General features: G+C 43.0%; 1 protein-coding gene across 3 annotated transcripts in view; it reads left to right on the top strand.

The window, feature by feature from the left end:
• Positions 1 to 6,336: 6,336 nt before the first annotated feature.
• The window catches only part of MORC2 (MORC family CW-type zinc finger 2), a 95,755-nt gene continuing 81,798 nt past the window's right edge, over positions 6,337 to 20,293 (top strand). Inside the window, exons 1-4 of one of the 3 annotated variants that reach the window (XM_065568250.1) lie at positions 6,337 to 6,601; positions 15,240 to 15,293; positions 16,398 to 16,432; positions 18,909 to 18,977. In XM_065568250.1, coding sequence (XP_065424322.1) covers positions 6,534 to 6,601; positions 15,240 to 15,293; positions 16,398 to 16,432; positions 18,909 to 18,977 — 226 coding nt within the window. In that variant the 5' untranslated portion in view covers positions 6,337 to 6,533. The remainder of the gene's footprint in view (positions 6,602 to 15,239; positions 15,294 to 16,397; positions 16,433 to 18,908; positions 18,978 to 20,293) is intronic. The other 2 variants (XM_065568251.1, XM_065568252.1) reach the window with 2 other exon arrangements.

Below are 20,293 nucleotides of genomic sequence, written 5' to 3'. Positions count from 1 at the left end.
TTCCGCCAGAACCGCATTGTCACAACTGTCAACCAAGATCACTTTCAGTATCGACGCCTTTTGGCATCTCCTCTGCCCCCTAAGGGTGTTCTCAAAGGTCATGGCAGTGGTAGCTGCTCACTTACACAAGCTATAATCATCTTCCCTTACCTTGACAACTGGCTGCTCAACAGCCGGTCGTAAGATGAAGTTCCTTCCACAGTACAGACATCCATGTCCCTGTTCTACAGGTTAAGTCTTCAACTCAATATTGAAAAGTCCACTTTGACCTTAGTATAATGGATAGATTTCATAGGGGCTTCTCTGGAACCAAGGCTTACCTACCTGTGGACAGGTTTATGATCCTAAAAAACTTCATTTCCAAGGTTCAAATAAGCTCCCAGATGTTGACAATAAATTGTCTTCAACTCCTAGGACATATAGCAGCTTGTACTTTCATAACACAACATACCAGGTTACATCTTTGCTGCTTCCAGGTAGGGCTCAGAACAGTCTATCACAAACAAACACAGAGTAGATGGGCTGTTGTCTATCTCAGGCTAAGTACTGGACTCACTCAAGTAGTGGACAGACTTGTCTAAAGTCTGTGCCTTTCACAGACACCGCCCCTCCCCCCCCCCCGTTCCTTTCACCCAACCTCTTCCTACCATCACTATACCGTGGGATGGGGAGCACACCTAGCCATGCACACCGTTCAGGGCAAGTTGTCTGCCCAAGAGCCTGTTCTGCATATCAACCTCCTGGAACTAAGAGCAGTCAGGAACACATGTATCTTTCTTCCATTAATCGGGGCAAATCTGTCAAAGTCATGACAGACAATATAGCCTGCATATTCTACATAAATCATTTGGGGGGGGAGGAGGCAGGCGAGATCCTCCTCCATTTGTACTGAAGCAATAAGACTACAGAATTGGTGTACAGCCCATTACAGCCTCATCTTCCAGGCATACAAAACACCATAGCTGATGATGTAAGCATACGCTTCTCCCAAGATTACATGTGGAAGCTGGACTCTGAATTCTCAAACCTATTTCCCTGACCTGGGGGCTTCCAGAAGTTAACCTCTTTGCCACCACCACTAATAGAAAATGCAGAAAATTCTACTTGAGAGGAGGGCTGGATCGTCAGTCCATAGAGGATGCCTACCTCATTTCATGGACGAACAGTCTTCTTTATGCATATTCACTGACATCATTGGTCACAGTGTTGAACAAGATCAAACAAGATAAAGCCAGGGTCATTCTGGTTGTACCAACTTAATCAAGACATGTATGATATTCATCTACTTCTTGTCGACTATTGAGACTTCCACCCATTCCCCATCTCCTGTCTTAGGACTCTGGTCAGACTCTTCACCCCAACCTGAGAATTCTTCAGCTCAGAGGTTGGCTCCTCAACGATTCTCAGGGATACAGACTTTGTATTCAGCAGAAGTGTAACAGTACAGTTAAACATCAGGAATATATCTATGCAAAATACGCTAAAAAATAGAAGCGATTCCAAGACTGGTGTTTCCGGCAACAGTTTTTGCCTGTTCATTTCTTTCGCTCTCTCTTTCTCTCTCTGCTGTTCTTGATTACATGTTGGAATTAAAAAAGTCAGGTCTTTCCATGAGTTCCGTCAAGGTTCATCTGGCCACTATCAACGCTTTTAATTCACCAGTAGAAAGATTCTCAGTGTTTGCTCACTCCACGACAGTAAGATTAGTCAAGGGAATGACAACTTTCTTTCCTCAAATTAAAGAGCCCACCCCAGTACAGACGCTCCCCAACTTATGCAATCATTCCACTCCGGAAAGCCTTGCGTAACCCGAATTTTACGTAAGTCGGAAACGTATATTGTGCAAGCATAAAAAACAAACAATTACATTTTCTGTTCTAAATCAATCTTCTTTCACTTACGAACTGGTCCTGAACTCTTGCTATCACCTCGTCGCTTTCCAGGCATGATTTGAATGAAATAATAGGGTAAAATCACAGAAATACAGTATCATTGAAATAACACAAGACTGAGAGGCTGTGAGAACGCAAAACCTTCCCTTGTAGGAGATGCTACTACTGTATTCCTCCGCACACCGCATTATGGTACAGTACTTTGTGTTTCCATACATTACACAATATTTTCTGCAACTCAAAAATTTTATTTATGCCTTATGGAAATTTTTGTGTAAGGTCGAATTTGCGTAAGTCGGGTCTCGCGTAACCAGGGAAGCGTCTGTATAGAACTTAAACTTGGTTCTTAATTGCCTCCTTTTGAGCTATTGGGTATGTATTCTCTGCTTCACCTATCTATGACAACTTTCTGGATGGCCTTGATTTCTGTCCGGAGAGTCGGAGAAATGTGGGCTTTAATGGCAGATTCTCCCTTTACCGTATTCTTCATGGAAAAAAATTCATTGCAGCCACATCCTAAATGTCTACCTGAAGTATCTCCTGAATTTCATATTAACCAGGTTATTAATCTTCCATTCCCACCCCCAAGCCACACCCAGACCTGGGAGGAAGCTGCTTGCCATGCCCTGGATGTCAGAAGGACATTAGACTTTTGTATGGCTAGGACCAAATGCTTTAGAAAGTTTTCCAGATTGTTTCCTTTGTGGACAGATCCAAAGGAGCTACAATTTCCACCCAGAGACGCAAGGTCGATCTCTAGTTGTATAACCTCTTATTATGAGGCTGCCAATGTTAAATATCCTTCTAGAGCACTAGCCCATTCTGCAAGGTCACAGTCTACTTCAATGACACTATTGAAAGATGTTCCAGTTGTTGAAATTTGCAGAGCTGCAACCTGGACCTCAATACATACGGTCTCTAAACTTGATATCTTGATTCATACTTCCAGATCAGATTCTGTGGCTGGCAATTCAGTTCTCTTCTGTGTTAGATCCAACTCTGTCAAGTATCAGGGGGTAGCCGAAGAAGTGAGGTTTTTACTCACAAAAGCTTATGCCCAAATAAATCTGTTAGTCTTTAAGGTGCCACCAGACTCTTTGTTGTTTTTATCCAACTCTGAAGCTCCCTCCTCCTCCTGGGGATACTGCTCAGGAGTCGTCCAAATTGGAGCACCCACAGGAACACTACTTGAAGGAAAAATTAATCATCCTGTGCAGTAACTGGCGTTCTTTGAAACATGCATCTCTATGGGTGCTCCACTACCAGCCCTCATTCTCCTCAGCTTTGGAGTTTCATCCCATGCCTGTGCACCTGTATATATACTTTGTACTGGGCACAAGGATATCTGGAGTGCAGACGTAGACTGAAAAGTCATTGCTACTGAAAATCTCTGAACAAAGGTACATGGGGTGCATGTGGACTTGAAGTGGGGCACTCAGAGAGCCACACAACTCAAAACTCCAGGTATTGAACCAGGTTAGTAGCCTCTCCTTTTAAAAACTTATTATTTTTGTTGGAATCAGTTTATTTTTTATCAAATCACCACAAAAAATTCAAATTGTGCTCAGCATATGATATAATTTGCTTTTTGCCCTTTTGGTGAGATATTTACAAAACTTAAAACTGAACTCTGTGACAATCTTAACTATAGGTAGCAGAATTCAATTTTTTTTTTTTTTTTTACAATTTTGATGGATATTTATTTGTAAGCTTTTTTTCCAATTGTTATAAATTTAAATTTTCAGTTGCATAAAATAATGGGCTTTAAGCATTTTTAATTTTTAAATCTCTAGTTGTGAGAAATGATGGGCGATCAGACAATTATTTAACAACAGCAGACACGGAGATTCAAAAAGGTAAAGTTTTATAACCATTAAAACAAATTGTCAACTCAACATCACATCAAAATATACAAAGTAAACATCCGTACATCAAACGCTAATAAGTTCTCAAACAGTGTTTTTCTTACTTTGCCTAAAATATGATTTATTGGTGGAACTATTTTTTCGTCAGTTTGGTACATACAGTGAATGACATTTATGGACCTAAAAATCTAATCCTTCCAAACCTAACTATAGTGCAGGTACCAATAAGGAGTCACCTTTGTCTGGCAAATTTGTTCTTTATGCATCTGTGCTGGCCAGAGTTCCTTTATTCTCCAAAGGTTTAGTGATTGTTTTTATGATTTTACTAGAAGTAAGCAGTTACAGGAAGATAATGGTGAGAATCACCCTGCCAAAGGTCAGTACGTTTGACTTTCTTTTATCTTCTTGTCCCTTTCTAGTTTCCTACCATTTTTCAAAAAATTATGAGTAGGGCAGTAGTGTTAATATCTTCAGATTCCTGTCATGGGGCTGGTCCACGTATGCTTAATTTCTTCAATTATGTCCTTACCATCTCTTTCTCAGTAGCTTTTTTAATAAAAGGGATCTTTCACTTCCTAAATTATCCAAACTCTTCATTTTTTGTTGCAGACTGAATGACAGGAGCAATGAGGTAGTGAAAATGTTTTGTAGCAAAAGTTGATCTCTTCCATCAAAGATGACAAATAAAGCCCTGAAAACTTGGTTCCTTGACTAGTATGGACCAAGCTCTTTTCTGTCCTTTGCCATCTCTCTCCTATTTGAATGGCTATGTTAAAATGTGTTTTTAAGGCAGTAGGTTCATTAAGCAATAAGGCCCAAACCTACCGCCATTAAATCCATGATAGCTTTGTCCTGGACTTCAACAGTGGGTAAGATCCATACAGAGAAGAGACACTGCTTTTAGGATCCAGTTTGCATATGGTAGCCTGCAGAAATTACTGTAGTCAGGGTGGCAGCATAGCAGCAGGTTTGGAGGCATTTGCACAGGCAGCAGCACACAGCCAGGCACATAGGGTGTGTGTGCGTGCATATGTGCAGGGGCAGCAGCACATTGCCAAGCATGTGTGTGTGTGTCGGGGGGGGAGGCGGGGGGTGTTGCAAGGGCAGCAACAAGTAGTGACACGTGAGGGGGGGGGCGGGTGTTGCAGGATACCAGTATACAGCCATCGGAGGTTGTAGGGGCAACAGCCTAGTCAGGCATATATGGGGGGCGGTTGCTGCAGGGTCAGCAGCAGGCAGCTGGGGGGGGGGCGGGGGGAGGATGCGGGGCCAGCCAGACACAGGGGTGGTGGTGCTGGGAAGGCTGAGGGGGCAGCCAGACACGCGAGGGGGGGGGGGGGGGGAGGCTGCAGGACAGCTGCGCGCAGCCAGACACGCGGGGGGGGGGCGGTTGGAGGCTACGGGAACAGCCAGACACGCGGGGGGGGGGGGGAGGCTGCGAGACAGCTGCGCGCAGCCAGACACGCGGGGGGTGGTGGTGGGAAGGCTGAGGGGGCAGCCAGACACGCGGGGCCAGCCAGACAGGCGGGGGGGGGGGGCCTGCGGGACAGCTGCGCGCAGCCAGACACGCGGTAGGGGTGGAGGCTGCGGGGCCAGCCAGACACGCGGGGGGAGCCAGACACGTGGTGGGGGGGCTGCGGGGCCAGCCAGACACGCGGGGGGAGCCAGACACGTGGTGGGGGGGCTGCGGGGCCAGCCAGACACGCGGGGGGAGCCAGACACGTGGTGGGGGGGCTGCGGGGGGAGCCAGACACGTGGTGGGGGGGCTGCGGGGCCAGCCAAACACGCGGGGGGGGGGGCTGCGAGGCCAGCCAGACACGCGGGGGGTGATGGTGGGAAGGCTGAGGGGGCAGACAGACACGCGGGGACAGCCAGACACGCGGGGGGGGGGGGGCGCAAGGCGGGAGGTATGGGGGGGGGGGGCACCTGCAGTGGCTGGCGCTTGATCCCAGCCAATCAAGGTGCGGGAGGGGTATCCGCACTCGCGGGCGGGGCCCAGCCGTCCTCCCACGCAGCGGCTCCTCCGCCGTTACTGCCCCCCAAAGCCTCGTGCGCGCGCCAGGCTGCCAGCACAGCCACCGCGCCGTCTCTAAAGGATGGCTTCGTCACGTGACAGGGGCGAAGCCATTGCTGCTGGCGCCATGCCTCACTTGTCACGTGTTTCCGGGCCCGGCCAATCATTGGCGAGCGGCGAGGCCCCGCCCTAGTGGGAGGCGGGGCCGGTGCGGGTGCAGCCTGCGAGCGCGGTGCGCGCGAGCGAGCTCGGCGCAGACAAAGCGGGACCGGCGGCGGCGGTGGCGGCGGGGCCTGGCCCGCTCGGCGAGGAGCAGGCGGAGGCCGCGGGGTGGGGGGAGGGGCAACAGGGGACTCCGGCACGTGCTGCCGGGGCGGCGAGCGGGAGCGGGGCTCCTACGCGGCGGCGGGAGGCGAGAGGCGGGTGGGGCCTGCCGGGGCGTTGGCCCCAGTCGGCGGCGAGGCGCGGGCTCGGGGCCCGCAGCGGCGTTGGCGTGAGCGGCTCCTTCCCGCATGGCGGCTCCGCCCGGGGCAGGTGGCGCCTCCTGGGACGGGCCGTGACGGGCGGCGGGGAAGAGGTGGCCGCGGAGACCTCGAGGTTCCCGCCGAGGCGCGCTGGGCGGGGGGCGGGTCAGCGCCGCGGGGGCCGGCGCTGCCTGGGAGGCCGTGACAGCGGGGCCGGGTTCACAGAAGAGCTCGCTTGGCACTGCCCAGTGTCCGCCTGAGGTGGGGTGTTGGGGCTGCCAGGCAGCCTGGGCCAGCCATGGCTTTTACCAATTACAGCAGCCTGAACCGTGCCCAGCTGACCTTCGAGTACCTGCATACCAACTCGTGAGTATCTTGCCGAGCTGCAGAGCCCTGCCTACCGTGCGCTAGCCTGGGCCTGGAGGTTTCTTTTCGCCTCTGTCGCCTGGTGGCGGTCAACCCACAGTCACTCGTGGCCAGTCTTGAACTTTGGACACTCGTTTTACAAAGAACCGACGCCAAGTTGCCTTGCTAATCCAGAAAGGGTCCCCAGAGTCTTCCCGTCTCCAGGCTCCTCTACAGGGTTTGTTGAACAGCGGCTTCAGCTGCATGAGCATGGTTTGTATCTTCAGTATAATTCAAGTCAGCTGGATCCATTTATATCAAAACCAGATGAAACTCAATGGTGGATCTGAAGGAATCTAATATTTATGCCGCTGCCGGGTACTCGTCTTGATCATTCAACCCAATAGCAACAGAAAGGCAGAATCCTTTAGAGGTGTCTTCAAGAAAGAAAACAGAACAGTTGAAAGCAATTTACAAGAAGGATGTTCTTTGTGTCTGATTCCTCTGTGTTTGATTTTCTCCCAAAAATAACTTGTCTGCTGAGGAAACTGATATTAGTCTTTTCCCTGAAGGTTCTGTAGATCACAGGGTAAGGAAGACATGGAATAATTTTTGCACATACATTGTGCCTTTCACTCAAGGATCACAAAGCATTTACAAATATTAAGTATCACAACACCTCTAAGAGGTAGGTAGGTATTCTACCCATTGTAAAGATGGGTAAACAGAGGCACAGAGATGACATGACATGTATGAGATCATACGTCAGTAGCAAAACTGGGAATAGAATCCAAGAGTCTTAACACTTAGACCCCTGCTTTAAATACGATATGTGCTCTCTCACTGGAGCATTTATTAAAAAAGGGACTCTTTTTGTGTATCTGCTTATATGTGTATTGTTTTAGAAAAATATAGGCACTTTCCCACAGCTCTCCTACAATATCAGATATTTAGGTAAAGTGCAGAACGTGGAGAGAGATTGGAAAAAAGTGGACTTCCTAGAGTTTATAGAATATGCTTTTCCGTAGAGTGATTTGCTATGAGAAATCATTCTCTTGTTCTCTCTTTCTTGGTAATGGCTGTTTCTCCTTTATAACGTTTTGTTTGGCTAACACTTGAATGTTTTGTTCAGTTGTATTTTTAAATACAAGTTTCCTTTCTGCTCCCAGTTGGCTATCAGGGATTGTTCTCTTTTAGTATAGTGTATTGGAAGTCCAGAAAAAGAAAATGTTCTGATAGAGCCAAAGAGGATTCAGCTGTTTTGAGTTTGGCTATTTTCATCTGTGTCTAGAACAGTGGTTCAAACCCTGTTTACCATTGTGGGCTGCATCCAGTACTACCTGTATGGCCCCTGAGGATGTCACATGGGTTGCAGTTCTGTGCTGACTGGTCCGCAAGTTGAGAACCACTGGTCTAGAACATACCCGGTGTTGCTCCTGGAGTCAAAGTGACACTGGTATTTTAGAAAAATCAGATTTGGTATACTGACACCTGTCAGAAACCTGCAGATTGCAAGTAATCAGCTGTGTAATGCTGTCTAGGAGGGAGGGAATTCCATCATAAAGCATGAGATTTTGTTGTCCTTACAGTAATATGTTTGGGGATAACAATGCAAACTAGTGATGGATTCTCAGCATTCTGGTCAGTTGGCCATTAGAGGAACCATCCCTCTTTGTCTTTATGACCCCTTTGTAGAAGGGGGAGCAAGTAGAAGAATTGACTATGTCTGCTTGTGTTACTAGGAGAAATATAGTGCAATGGTTTTGATGGTTTGTTTCCTCTGGCACCTTTTTCAAATACTGAGGCAAAATGGGAGTGAGGGAGCCTCAATGGTATGTTATGGCATCATCTGGCTCCTTTAGACTTCTATGGATAGAGCCAGAGCACAGAACCTTGACTGAGTTTTACGTTGTTTAGTTCTAAATTAAATTGTGAAGTTTTTTATTAATAGTACTGGAATAGAGATGGACTACTTGGCAAAGTTTTGAGTATTTATAATGATTGCTCTTGGCAAATGGGAATTATTTTCAACCCATGGATGATAAAAAAAAAAAAATAGCAGTTAGAGCTCTTGGGCACAGAAGAAGATAATAGTGGCACTATATCATCTGAGGGACAATGGTGCTGCGATTCCATTCGTTGCTTTGCCCTATAACTGGTTTAGTTACTTTAAATGTTGTGTTAGGTCTTCTGGTTGGTGTATGAGGACTGGGAGTTGAGACTTCTGAGTTCAGTTCCTGGTGCTGTCATTGACTAAGTGACCATGATGTCAAGTCGCTCCACCTCTATGGCTCAAGTCTTACCAATCGTGAAACGATTAAAATATCCAACTCCATGGCAAACTGGATCTAAATTGTGCTGTGAGGCCCCAAGATTTTGCAGTGCTCCAGTATGGCAGATTGGAAAGTCTGCAGCATCTGCATTTCAGCTACAAAATGGAGACTTCTAATAAATATGAGATTGGCTAGTACAGTCATTATAGTGATGCATGTTTATTTTTATATTAAAATAATTTTATGCTGTCATCACAGTTTCAGTTCTTTAATATACCATGGGTTTTGCAGTGCATAATTGCATCATGGAGGTTTTGGAAAATAGGTGAGGCACAATTAGGGCTTTTGACATCCAACAAGGGATGAGAAGCATGTTGAGATTGTGGGATAGGTACCTTAGTTGGATGTTTTCCCCTAAAATGATCAATAGTAAAATCATTTAAATAGTGACATTTTAAATTTTAATCTGTTTCAGAATTAACTCTTTGAGATGAATGAAGCATTCATCTTTCAGAACCATGGTCTCAGGCAGTTGCAGACTGAGAAAGACAGTGTCATGTTTTCATGGTTGTTTTCACAGTCACGAGAGCTAGAAACTTTTAAAATGACAGCTTAGATTTTGAAGCACAATCTCTGGCTGCAGAACTGAAAAATACATAGTTCCTGATTATAGCTGTTTACTTCATAAGATTTGTCTACTAGGAAAATGAATTGTGGTTTTAAAAAAACCCTCAACCCGGCATGAACTAGTATGTTTTAATTATCACGTTGCTAAACACTACTTACCATTTCAGGTAGATTCATGTTTTTAAAAGGGTTAGCTGGTCACCATTAGCCATGACCTAAAGGTCAACCTTAGGGGTCATGGCTAACGGACTAACATGTTTTTAAACATCACCTGGTGAGTTTGACAGCTTGCTAATTAAAGCATTTAAGTTGATATGTTTTTAAATATAACTCACTTTTCCAATATAGACAAAACCTAAGAGTTGTATTAAGGCTTGTAAAAGACCGTTGCGATCCTTTCATGAAAAGTTCAATGTAAGGGTGAAGTATGGCTATTATAATTAACACTTAATTACGGATCCCTAATACAACAGATGCTTTAAAACTTTAATAAGATGGTGTTTTTTCCTTTTTAAAAAAAAGTTAAAATCTATTAACTATTAAACTATGAGATTGGCTCGTGCAGTCATTACAAACTATTAAAAACTATGAGATTGGCTAACTTGTTAACTTGTCTCTGTATGCTTGAATGTGTTTGTAATGCATAGTTGGTTGAAACAATTTGTTAAAATTTGTACCACTAAATTTATCTTCGGAAATAAATCTTCTAATGGCACCCCGCGGTCAAGAGTTAATATTTATGGCCAATTTAAAACGAAAGCTGGCCCTTTAACTAGAACTGACCTGTTAGACACAGTTAGAATGGCAGTCGTATATTTAAGTGGAGCAAAAGTTTTATTTTTTTCTCTAGCAGCTGCTCACTAGATTTGAGAAATTAAAAAAAAAATGCAGATTCTTTACCTATTAAAAGTATTTTCTGCCTACAAGTGAAGGATACAGTAAGCCAATGTATGAAGGTTTTGTTACAGTAACAAAAAGGGAAGACAGCTCTGTTTGCTAACAGGATGCCAAACTCCCAAAGTAGAATTTGGTGCATTGCTGGGACCACCTTTGCTACAGAGAAGTTGACTTATCAGTCTGTGGTATTAATTAGGTGCCCATTGCTTCTGCATACCTGTACGATCAGATTGGTTGTTAGGTAGGATAGGTTACTCTTCCAAGCTCCACTCACAAAATAAGTCCTGTTCCCTTCAGATGTTGCTTTCAATAGACTGTGCAGATGTTCAGAATATGATCACACATGCTTTCCGGGTTCCTTGAATTTGGCTTTCTTTCAGCATGATCTGAATACATCACACCCATGGCATTGTTGGGTTCCTTAGGGCTTGGCTCCCTCTTGGTGGTGCTCATTTTTGAGTAGGAGGAGGTAGTAATATAGTACTTTCCCAAGCCCACCCTTTCGTGCTCTCAAAATGAACTGTCCCTCAGAGTAGATTTTGTAGATCTTCAAAATATATTTCCTCTTCTTACATGATTTGATTGAGCAGTGAAAAAGCTTAACAATGAAGACACTTAAAGTAGAGACATCTGAGTAAATATATACACTGAGGTGAAAGGGATAGTTCACACCTCTCAGAGCTATTGTCTCAGACTCTTTGCAAGCTTGGGCAGATATTACTGCATCAGTTAGGTTTGATTCATGTTTTTTGACATGTTCTTTGCAACTGAAACAGGTCATGGGCTTTTTTCTGTACAACAAGAGGGCATCTTGGGAGAGAACCATTACACTGCCATTACATGCAAGGATAGATGGAAGTTAAGTACTTATTTGTCGGGTAGTTTTGACATGGAGGAAGTAGGCATGTTGTTGCTATGAATGAAGAGATTCATTAATAACAATGCAGAACAGCCTCTTGGCTTGGTTTTAAAGTTAACGTTAGACTTTTGAGAAGATGCTAGTTTTGACAGTAATAGTATATATATTTTATACATACTCCAAAGAAATCTACATATTTATATGCGCTAGCTAGTGATAAATATTTTTGGATTTCATTTCACTCAGATTTAGCAAGGTTTCATCTCTTTGCCTCAGCTGATATGAGGGGATTACAGTGTTGGTAGGCATTCAGATACCACTGTGATGAGTGCAGTGGGAAAAACAGTTATTTAGAAAAGGATTAATCATTCTGTCGCTCCGTAGATTATGGTGTGATCTGTTTTTTCAGCCCTTTCCTGTGATCTTTTTGTTTCTAAATCCATATTTACATCTTTTTAATTACACAGCAATGCATATTCTCAAATATTTGATTCACTGAGTTGTAGTTTGAAGTGTTTTGGGATGTAGAGTCAAAGGTGCAGAAGTATAGTGTATATTAATTCCGACTCATGCATTTGCTTGTGGCTATCCATTATATGGAATATTCTCCAGATATATTTTCAGTGGACTATGTTTGTGGGTTTTTGTAATTGTCCTTAAATTGATAGGAGTACTGGAAATCTGTACATGAGGTAATTTCTGCCCTTTCTGTGGATTTAGCGTTTCAGTGCTACTAGTATTCCTGTGTTCTGTGCAAATTTTAAGCTTTCGTTCTAAAAGAAAATAAAAAGTTTCTAGTTCTTCTGGTTATGAAAAGAACCTTCCAAATGTAAACTGATACAGAGCTCTCATCCTTAGCCTGCAGGCAAACTGAAACAGAGTCTGAAAGATTGGAAGGGCTCCATTAGTATAAATGTAGTGATTCCTGAAAGCTAATATCAGCTTCTTCATTGCTGATCGCTTTAACAGAAACATCCCATCCTTCTGCACCTATGGGTACAGCCTGAATACTACTACTTTTATTCTAATCAGAGTTCAGCTGATGGGTTAGTTCTAATGATTTTTGTAGTGGATATGAAAGTTTAATCATAGTTGTTATGTCTGAGAGGCTCATTTGGACAAAGTACCTTTATAATTATGTGTTCAGTGTTAGGGCTGTCGATTAATCGCAGTTAACTCACCCGATTAACTCCAAAAAAAAAAAAGTCATGATTAAAAAAATTAATTGTGATTAATTGCAGTTTTAATCGCACTGTTGAACAATAGACTACCAATTGACATTTATTAAATATTTTTGGATATTTTTTCCACGTTTTCAAATATTTTTATTTCAATTACCACACAGAATACAAAGTGTACACTGCTCACTTTATATTATATTTTATAACAAATATTTGCACTGTTGCAATGATAAAATCAGTAGTATTTTTTAATTCACTTCATACAAGTACTGTAGTGCAATATCTTTATCATGTAGATTTTTTTTTTTTTTGGTTACATAGCTGCACTCAAAAACAAAACAATGCAAAACTTTAGAGCCTACAAGTCCACTCAGTCCTACTTCTCGTTCAGCCAATCGCTAAGACAAACAAGTTTGTTTACATGTACGGGAGATAATGCTGCCCACTTCTTATTTACAATGTCACCAGAAAGTGAGAACAGGCATTCACATCGCACTTTTGTAGCTGGCATTGCAAGGTATCTACATGCCAGATATGCTAAACTTTCATATGCCCCTTCGTGCTTCGGCCACCATTCCAGAGGACATGCTTCCATGCTGATGACACTCATTTAAAAAAAAAAAAAAAAAAAGTTAATTAAATTTGTGACTGAACTTGGGGGAGAATTGTATGTCTCTGGCTCTATTTTACCCACATTCTGCCATATATTTCATGTGTTAGTAGTCTCGGATGATGACTCAGCACATATTCATTTTAAGAACGCTTTCACTGCAGATTTGACAAAACACAAAGAAGATACCAATGTGAGATTTCTAAAGATAGCTACAGCACTCGACCCAAGGTTTAAGAATCTGAAGTGTCTTCCAAAATCTGAGCGGGATGAAGTGTGGAGCATGCTTTCGGAAGTCTTAAAAGAGCAACGCTCCAATGCAGAACTACAGAATCCGAACCACCAAAAAAGAAAATCAACCTTCTGCTCGTGGCATCTGACTCAGATGATGAAAATGAACATGCGTCGCTCCACACTGCTTTGGATTGTTATCGAGCAGAACCAGTCATCAGCATGGACGCATGTCCTCTGGAATGGTGGTTGAAGCATGAAGGGACATACGAATCCTTACCACATTTGGCATGTAAATATCTTGCGAGGCTGGCTACAAAGTGCCATGCGAACATCTGTTCTCACTTTCAGGTGACATTGTGAACAAGAAGCAGGCAGCATTATCTCTTGCAAATGTAAACAAACTTGTTTGAGCGTTTGGCTGAACAAGAAATAGGACTGAGTAGACTTGTAGGTTCTAAAGTTTTACATTTTATTTTTGAGTGCAGTTATTTTTGTACATAATTCTACATTTGTAAATGTAACTTTCATGATAGAGATTGTACTACAGTACTTGTATGAGGTGAATTGAAAAATACTATTTTTTGTGTTTTATAGTGCAAATATTTGTAATAAAAAAAATAAAGTGAGCACTGTACACTTTATATTCTGTTATAATTCAAATCAAGATATTTGAAAATGTAGAAAGCATCGAAAATATTTAAATAAATGGTATTCTATTATTGTTTAACAGTGTGATTAATCATGCGATTAATTTTTTTAATCACTTGACAGCCCTAGTAAGTGTTCTTGTAAAGTTCAGAGTCAATAAACGTGCATTTTTTAGCTCTACATGTGGCCCAGTCTATACTGGTCGTTGAATTTAACCTGGGGAGGAACACCATTCATCCAGTTTCTGCGTTTCCCCTAGTTTAGCTGAAGTTTTCACAGGGTCATAGGTAGTCTGCATTTGAAAACCGATTAGCTTTTGAAGATGCATCACCGTGTTGGATGTACAGCGGAGATTTTACATCTATTGTTCTTTGACAAAAAAATAACGAAGGCTTTAAAGAAAAGGGAACGAGCCATTAAAAGACTCGGAAAAGACTTTGTGGGAAAAGACTGCAGCAGAGCAACCAAGTGGAATGTTACAATTTTGGATTGGGAACTTCTTACGAATGATGACAGTTAAGAACTTTGGACTCAAATATTTTTGTCTTCAGGATTATAGTGAATTGGGATTCAGTCAGGGAAATTTTGACATTGAATTCCTCAGATCATATGATGAAACATACCATGCTGGTTCATGATAATCTTTTTCTGGATTAGCAACAGCTGCAGCCACTAATTTCTCCAGAAAATATCATCTGATTTGTGCAACAGTAGTAAGCATATGAATGCATACCAAGTTCATATTTATCAGAAATTTAAATCTTGGAATTTGAAGAGATGCTTTTAAGGAAAAGAAACCTCCAATCCTGTGCAGTTTAATCATTGCCAGGGCAGGTTTTATTAGTTGTCGTTTAAAAGAACCAGTTAGTATAATAAGTAATCAAGGATTCACATGAATTGATTGCTTCTTGATAGAAGAGTGCCAGTCAATGAGTCACTGTTATGACACCTTGTAATAGGTAATTTTAAACTAATATAATTTTCCCCTTAGCTAATACTCTTAATGCCACTACACAAAGATCATAGTTTAGATTTTCTTGATTCAAACTGCTAATATTATTTAACCAGTAGCTGTCTTATTGGTCTCCTGTTTTTGACAGGACTAGATGACCTTCTGAGGTCTCTTCCAACCCTAATCGTCTATGATTCTATGAATAGTACACCTCTGATCTCTAGTTTTGTTGCATTGATTGGCGGGGAAGTATGTTACAAATTAGGTAAAAACTTTAAAAAAAAAAAAATCAGTTTGACATACATATTAAATTGAGAGATAGACAGTCTCTTTCAAAATTGCAGTAACCTTCCTGACTCTCAGTGTTTGACATTTCAGAACCACTCATGAGTTCTTGTTTGGTGCCCTTGCTGAGCTTGTAGATAATGCCAGGTATGTATTTGAGACTGTATTTGTATTGGGAATTAATTAAGTTGCTGTGGTTTAACTAGCTCACATATTTAGGGTAAGCAGCTGAGTGACCTTCACTACCAGTAGATCTTAAGAAGAAAGATGTAATACAGAAGCTTATGTTATAGCTGAATGGTGATGGTGCACCTGTATCCTACATAAGATACAGGCCCTGCCCAAGAGGAGGACGGGCCCCATCTTGAAAAACTGATAGTATAAACAGCTAGAAAATACACTGTGTGTTGGGAGACCAAGGAGGATCAATTTTATATCCTTTTTTCCCTAGCCTTTTGATGTGGTTGTGCATTGTTGTGCTTTGCAAAAGTGAATTTATGGCCATTTTGAAGAATAGTTAGGTCATCTGGTGCATTGGGATAGGGAGGGAGGTTCCAGACACAAAGGGGAGCACAGACTCTGAAGAACTCTTCCTTGAGGAGAAGGTAAGTAATGTAACGGAAGTATTGATGTCTTTCAAAAGCTGAAAGAAGCTTGAAATTGGAGGCTTATTCCATCGTGATGTACTAAGATATTTTTCCTTCATGTACTCATTTTTCCCTCCTAAAATGAGTGTTTATGATGGAATAGGTATTTGCATTGTAATCAGATTTAATTAGTATGCAGCATCAGTGTCTTGTGGTGGAGTTTGGATCCAAACAAGGGAAGGCCAAAAATGCAATAGTACACAAAAGCCTCTTGGATTTCTTTGAGGGGTGCTGACACTTAGAGCCTTAGAGAGACATGGTGGGTGAGGTAATACCTTTTATTGGACCAATTTCTGTTGGTGAGAGACAAGCTTTCGAGCTTACGTAAACATAGCTCTTGAAGAAAAGTTTTATGTAAGCTCATCTCTCACCAACAGAAGTTGGTCCAATAAAAGATACTACCTAATTTGCTTTGTCTCTCTAATATCTTGGGACCGACGCGGCTACAACAACACTGCATACTTAGAGACTTGGACAGTTTTTGATTCATAATGATAGCTCCTGTTGAAATTCCTACTCATACATGCAAAATCCTCTCAGGCTCCCAGCGTCTTTCACCTTCATTCGCACTTTGGACGCTGATTGTGTTTTTGTTACTTTGTAGAGATGCTGATGCCACGAGAATAGATATTTACACAGGTAAGTCAGACTTGTCTTTTCCTTCGATGTCAGCAATGTCAGGAGGATTGCAAAATACACCCAGCAAATTACAGATTAGTAATGCCTTCAAATCCATTACATTTCTAACATCAAAAAATCATTCAGAAGGAGAGGTGTAGGAGGGTGGTGAGGGGAGTCTTGCGTTGTCTTTAAATGGGTCTTGAATTCAATCAACTAGAATCCTTTACCAGACTAAAGGAATCTTATAGCGTTTAAGGCTAGAAGGGACCAATAAATCATCCAGTCTGCCCTCGTGTAGCACAGGGCACCAACACCACCCAGCACCCGCGCACTAACCCAACAACTGAAATGAGACCAAAGTATTACACCCCACAGGAGACCAGATGTGCTAGTGCCAGAGCCCTCTGCAGTGGCAGGGAAATGATTCCTTGAGATAAACCCAGATAATCCTGGCAAGTGATTGCACCCACATGCTGCAGAGGAAAGTGAATAAACCTCCAAGGTCACTACTAGTTCTGACATAGGGTAAAATTCCCTCCTGACCCCGCATATGGTGATCAGTTAGACCCTGAGCATATGGGCAAGAACCAGCCAGTCAAGCACCTGACAGAGAGAATGCACGGTGTCATCTCTGAGGCCAGGGCCTCCCCCAAGGTCTCATTTCCAGCTGTGACCATCTCTTAATGTTGTTTGCCCCCACCATTTGTTTGGAGACTGTTCTAGAACCTCATCCCTCTGATGGTTAGATATCTACTTCTAATTTCCAGCCTGGATTTGTTCATGGCCATTTGTTTTTCTGACTACATTGTCATTTAGCTTAAGTAGCTATTCACCCTTCCTGGTATTTATCCCCCTAATGTATTTACAGAGAGCAGAAAACCCCCTGCAGCCTTCTGTTTGCTTTACTAAACAAGCCAAGCTCTGGGCCTTTCATTCCCCTGATCATCCTAGTAGATCTTCTTTGCATCTGTTCCAGTTTATCTTTTTGGAACATGGGTGACCACAATTGTACACAGCTTGATTATTTTCTTCTCAGAAATTTAAAACATAAGCTTCCTCTGCTTGCTTTGATTTAGCATGTGAGCTTAGGCTACCTTCCTTTCCTGATGAAAGGTTTTGATATGGTCTCCCACAGTATTCTTGCCAGCAAGTTAAAGAAGTATGGATTGGATGAATGGACTATAAGGTGGATAGAAAGCTGGCTAGGTTGTCGGGCTCAATGGGTAGTGATCAACGGCTCGATGTCTAGTTGGCAGCTGATATCAAGCGGAGTTCCCCAGGGGTCAGTCCTGGGGCCGATTTTGTTCAACATCTTTATTAATGATCTGGATGATGATGGGGTGAATTGCACCCTCAGCAAGTTCGCAGATGACACTAAGTGGGGGGAGAGGTAGATACGCTCGAGGGTAGGGATAGGGTCCAGAGTGATCTAGACAAATTGGAGGATTGGGCCAAAAGAAATCTGATGAGGTTCAACAAGGAGAAGTGCAGAGTCCTGCACTTAGGAAGGAAGAGTCCCATGCACCACTACAGGCTGAGGACCGACTGGCTAAGCAGCAGTTCTGCAGAAAAGGACCTGGGGATTACAGTGGACAAGAAGCCGGATATGAGTCAGTAGTGTGCCCTTGTTGCCAAGAAGGCCAATGGCATATTGGGCTTGATTAGTAGGAGCATTGCCAGCAGATCGAGGGAAGTGATTGTTCCTCTCTATTCGGCACTGGTGAGGCCACACCTGGAGTATTGTGTCCAGTTTTGGTCCCCCCCACTACAGAAGGGATGTGGACAAATTGGAGAGAGTCCAGTGGAGGGAAACAAAAATGATTAGGGGGCTGGAGCACATGAGTTATGAGGAGACGCTGAGGGAACTGGGATTGTTTAGTCTGCAGAAGAGAAGAGTGGGGGGGATTTGATAGCAGCATTCAACTATCTGAAGGGGGGGTTCCAAAGAGGATGGAGTTCAGCTGTTCTCATTGGTGGCAGATGACAGAACAAGGAGCAATGGTCTCAAGTTGCAGTGGGGGAGGTCTAGATTGGATATTAGGAAACACTATTTCAGTAGGAGGGTGGTGAAGCACTGGAATGGGTTACCTAGGGAGGTGGTGGAATCTCCATCCTTAGAGGTTTTTAAGGCCCGGCTTGACAAAGCCCTGGCTGGGATTATTTAGTTGGTGTTGTTGCTGCTTTGAGCAGGGGATTGGACTAAGTGACCTCCTGAGGTCTCTTCCAACCCTAATCTTCTATGATTCTATGAAAGAGATTAATTTTTCTGTAATAACACCTACAATTTCATCTGCTCCTGTTTTTCTTACTAAGAGTTCTTATTGATGGTGTCTAATCATTTTGTAGTGGTACCACACACAAATCAGCTTGAAGTTTGAGTCCTGCTTGCTGTGCTACTCCAGTCATGAAAACTGTTTGGACACTTTTTCAAACAATTTTTAATTCCCCTTCCTATTTTTGTGTAATGGTTCTGTTAATTCTTTTCTTGTTGTAGAACGGCGAGAGGACCTGCGAGGTCAATTCATGCTATGTTTTTTGGATGATGGAGCAGGAATGGATTCAAGTAAGTGACAGGAAGTTGTATTTGCAGTGTCACACTGAGAAAAATAACTTTAATCCTTGCAAGTATTCTGCCAGTGTCACATCTCTATGGTTTTGATGGGCTCAATAGGTGATGCATGTGGTATAAAAACTTAGGTCAGACAATTAGAGCAGCAGTGGCACAAGACAGAAATTGAATCTGATTGTCACAAGGAGTCCATGCAAATCCATGTCACATCTGCAAGGGAGATTTAAGAGCCACTTTTTCCTCTGCCATGGAATCAGCGAAACTGTGACAAGAATAATTAAACCAGACTTCCTTCATTCTGCCTTGGACCCAAATATGTCCTGCTGAGAGGAGTTCTCTGCTTGCTTTCCAAAAATTCTAGCTAAACTCAGAAGTTTTTCCAGGACCAAGCAAATGGATTCTGAAGACCTTTCACAAGTTTGACTCAGGCACATCACTACAGGACCTCTAAGTACTGTGGGAAGTCCATGTAACCACATAAATGAATTCTTTACTTGTGATGAGTGACACCCACCTAGATCATCTGCTGATCCAAAGCATATCAGTACCACTCTTGGATAAGGTATTGGCTGCCATAAGACTTGCAATAGATTAACATGGGCTGCAGAAGATCTTACCAATTAAAGCCCTGTCTTACTTCCCTTCTTTGAGTAAGGTTAAGAAAGTGGGGCAAAAAAGATTCCAGGAGCACCTGATATATCAGTAACCTAGAAGTTTCTCAGTCATTTATTTGATTGAGGTTTGTACTAACTACATAAGGGCAGCCATCCCAGGCTCTGGTGCTGTTGTACAGTTTGCCAATTAATAGCAGACTCAACAGTTGATTTAGTGAGAGCACAGTTACAGCAGCAACCTATCAGCAAAACTACCTCTGAAGTGCCAACCTCCGTCTTTCCATCAACCTCCCGTGGGCCAGGGAGACAATTGGGGTCTTAGTGTGTCCTGAAGATTAACACATGTTCGTCTTTTGGGCTTGGACAGAAGGCAGCCATCCATCTTAATATTTTAAGATTTACCAGCAGCTTTTGACACTGCCTCCCTGTACTACCGCCTTGTCAGGGTGACCTGGCAGGATGGGTGGAGTCACACTGAGTTGGCTAAGTGTCATTTCTTGTGGACATATCCAAGAGGGTTGTGGTGGTTGGTTGCTAGTCTTCCCTGAGCGCTCTCATCTGTGGAATCTTGCAGTATTGAGACCTGTGTCTATCTTTCAGCATGTATATTGAACTACTAGAGGATATTAGAGGATGATATGGGCTTCAGTAGTAGCCGTTCATGACAACATTGTGCCTCAGACATGAATTATGTCC

The sequence above is a fragment of the Chrysemys picta genome, chromosome 15, assembly GCF_011386835.1.
Source record: "Chrysemys picta bellii isolate R12L10 chromosome 15, ASM1138683v2, whole genome shotgun sequence".
Lineage (NCBI taxonomy): Eukaryota > Metazoa > Chordata > Testudines > Emydidae > Chrysemys > Chrysemys picta.
The sequence above is the reverse complement of the archived record's forward strand: the minus strand, read 5'-3'. Positions and strand labels throughout refer to the sequence as shown.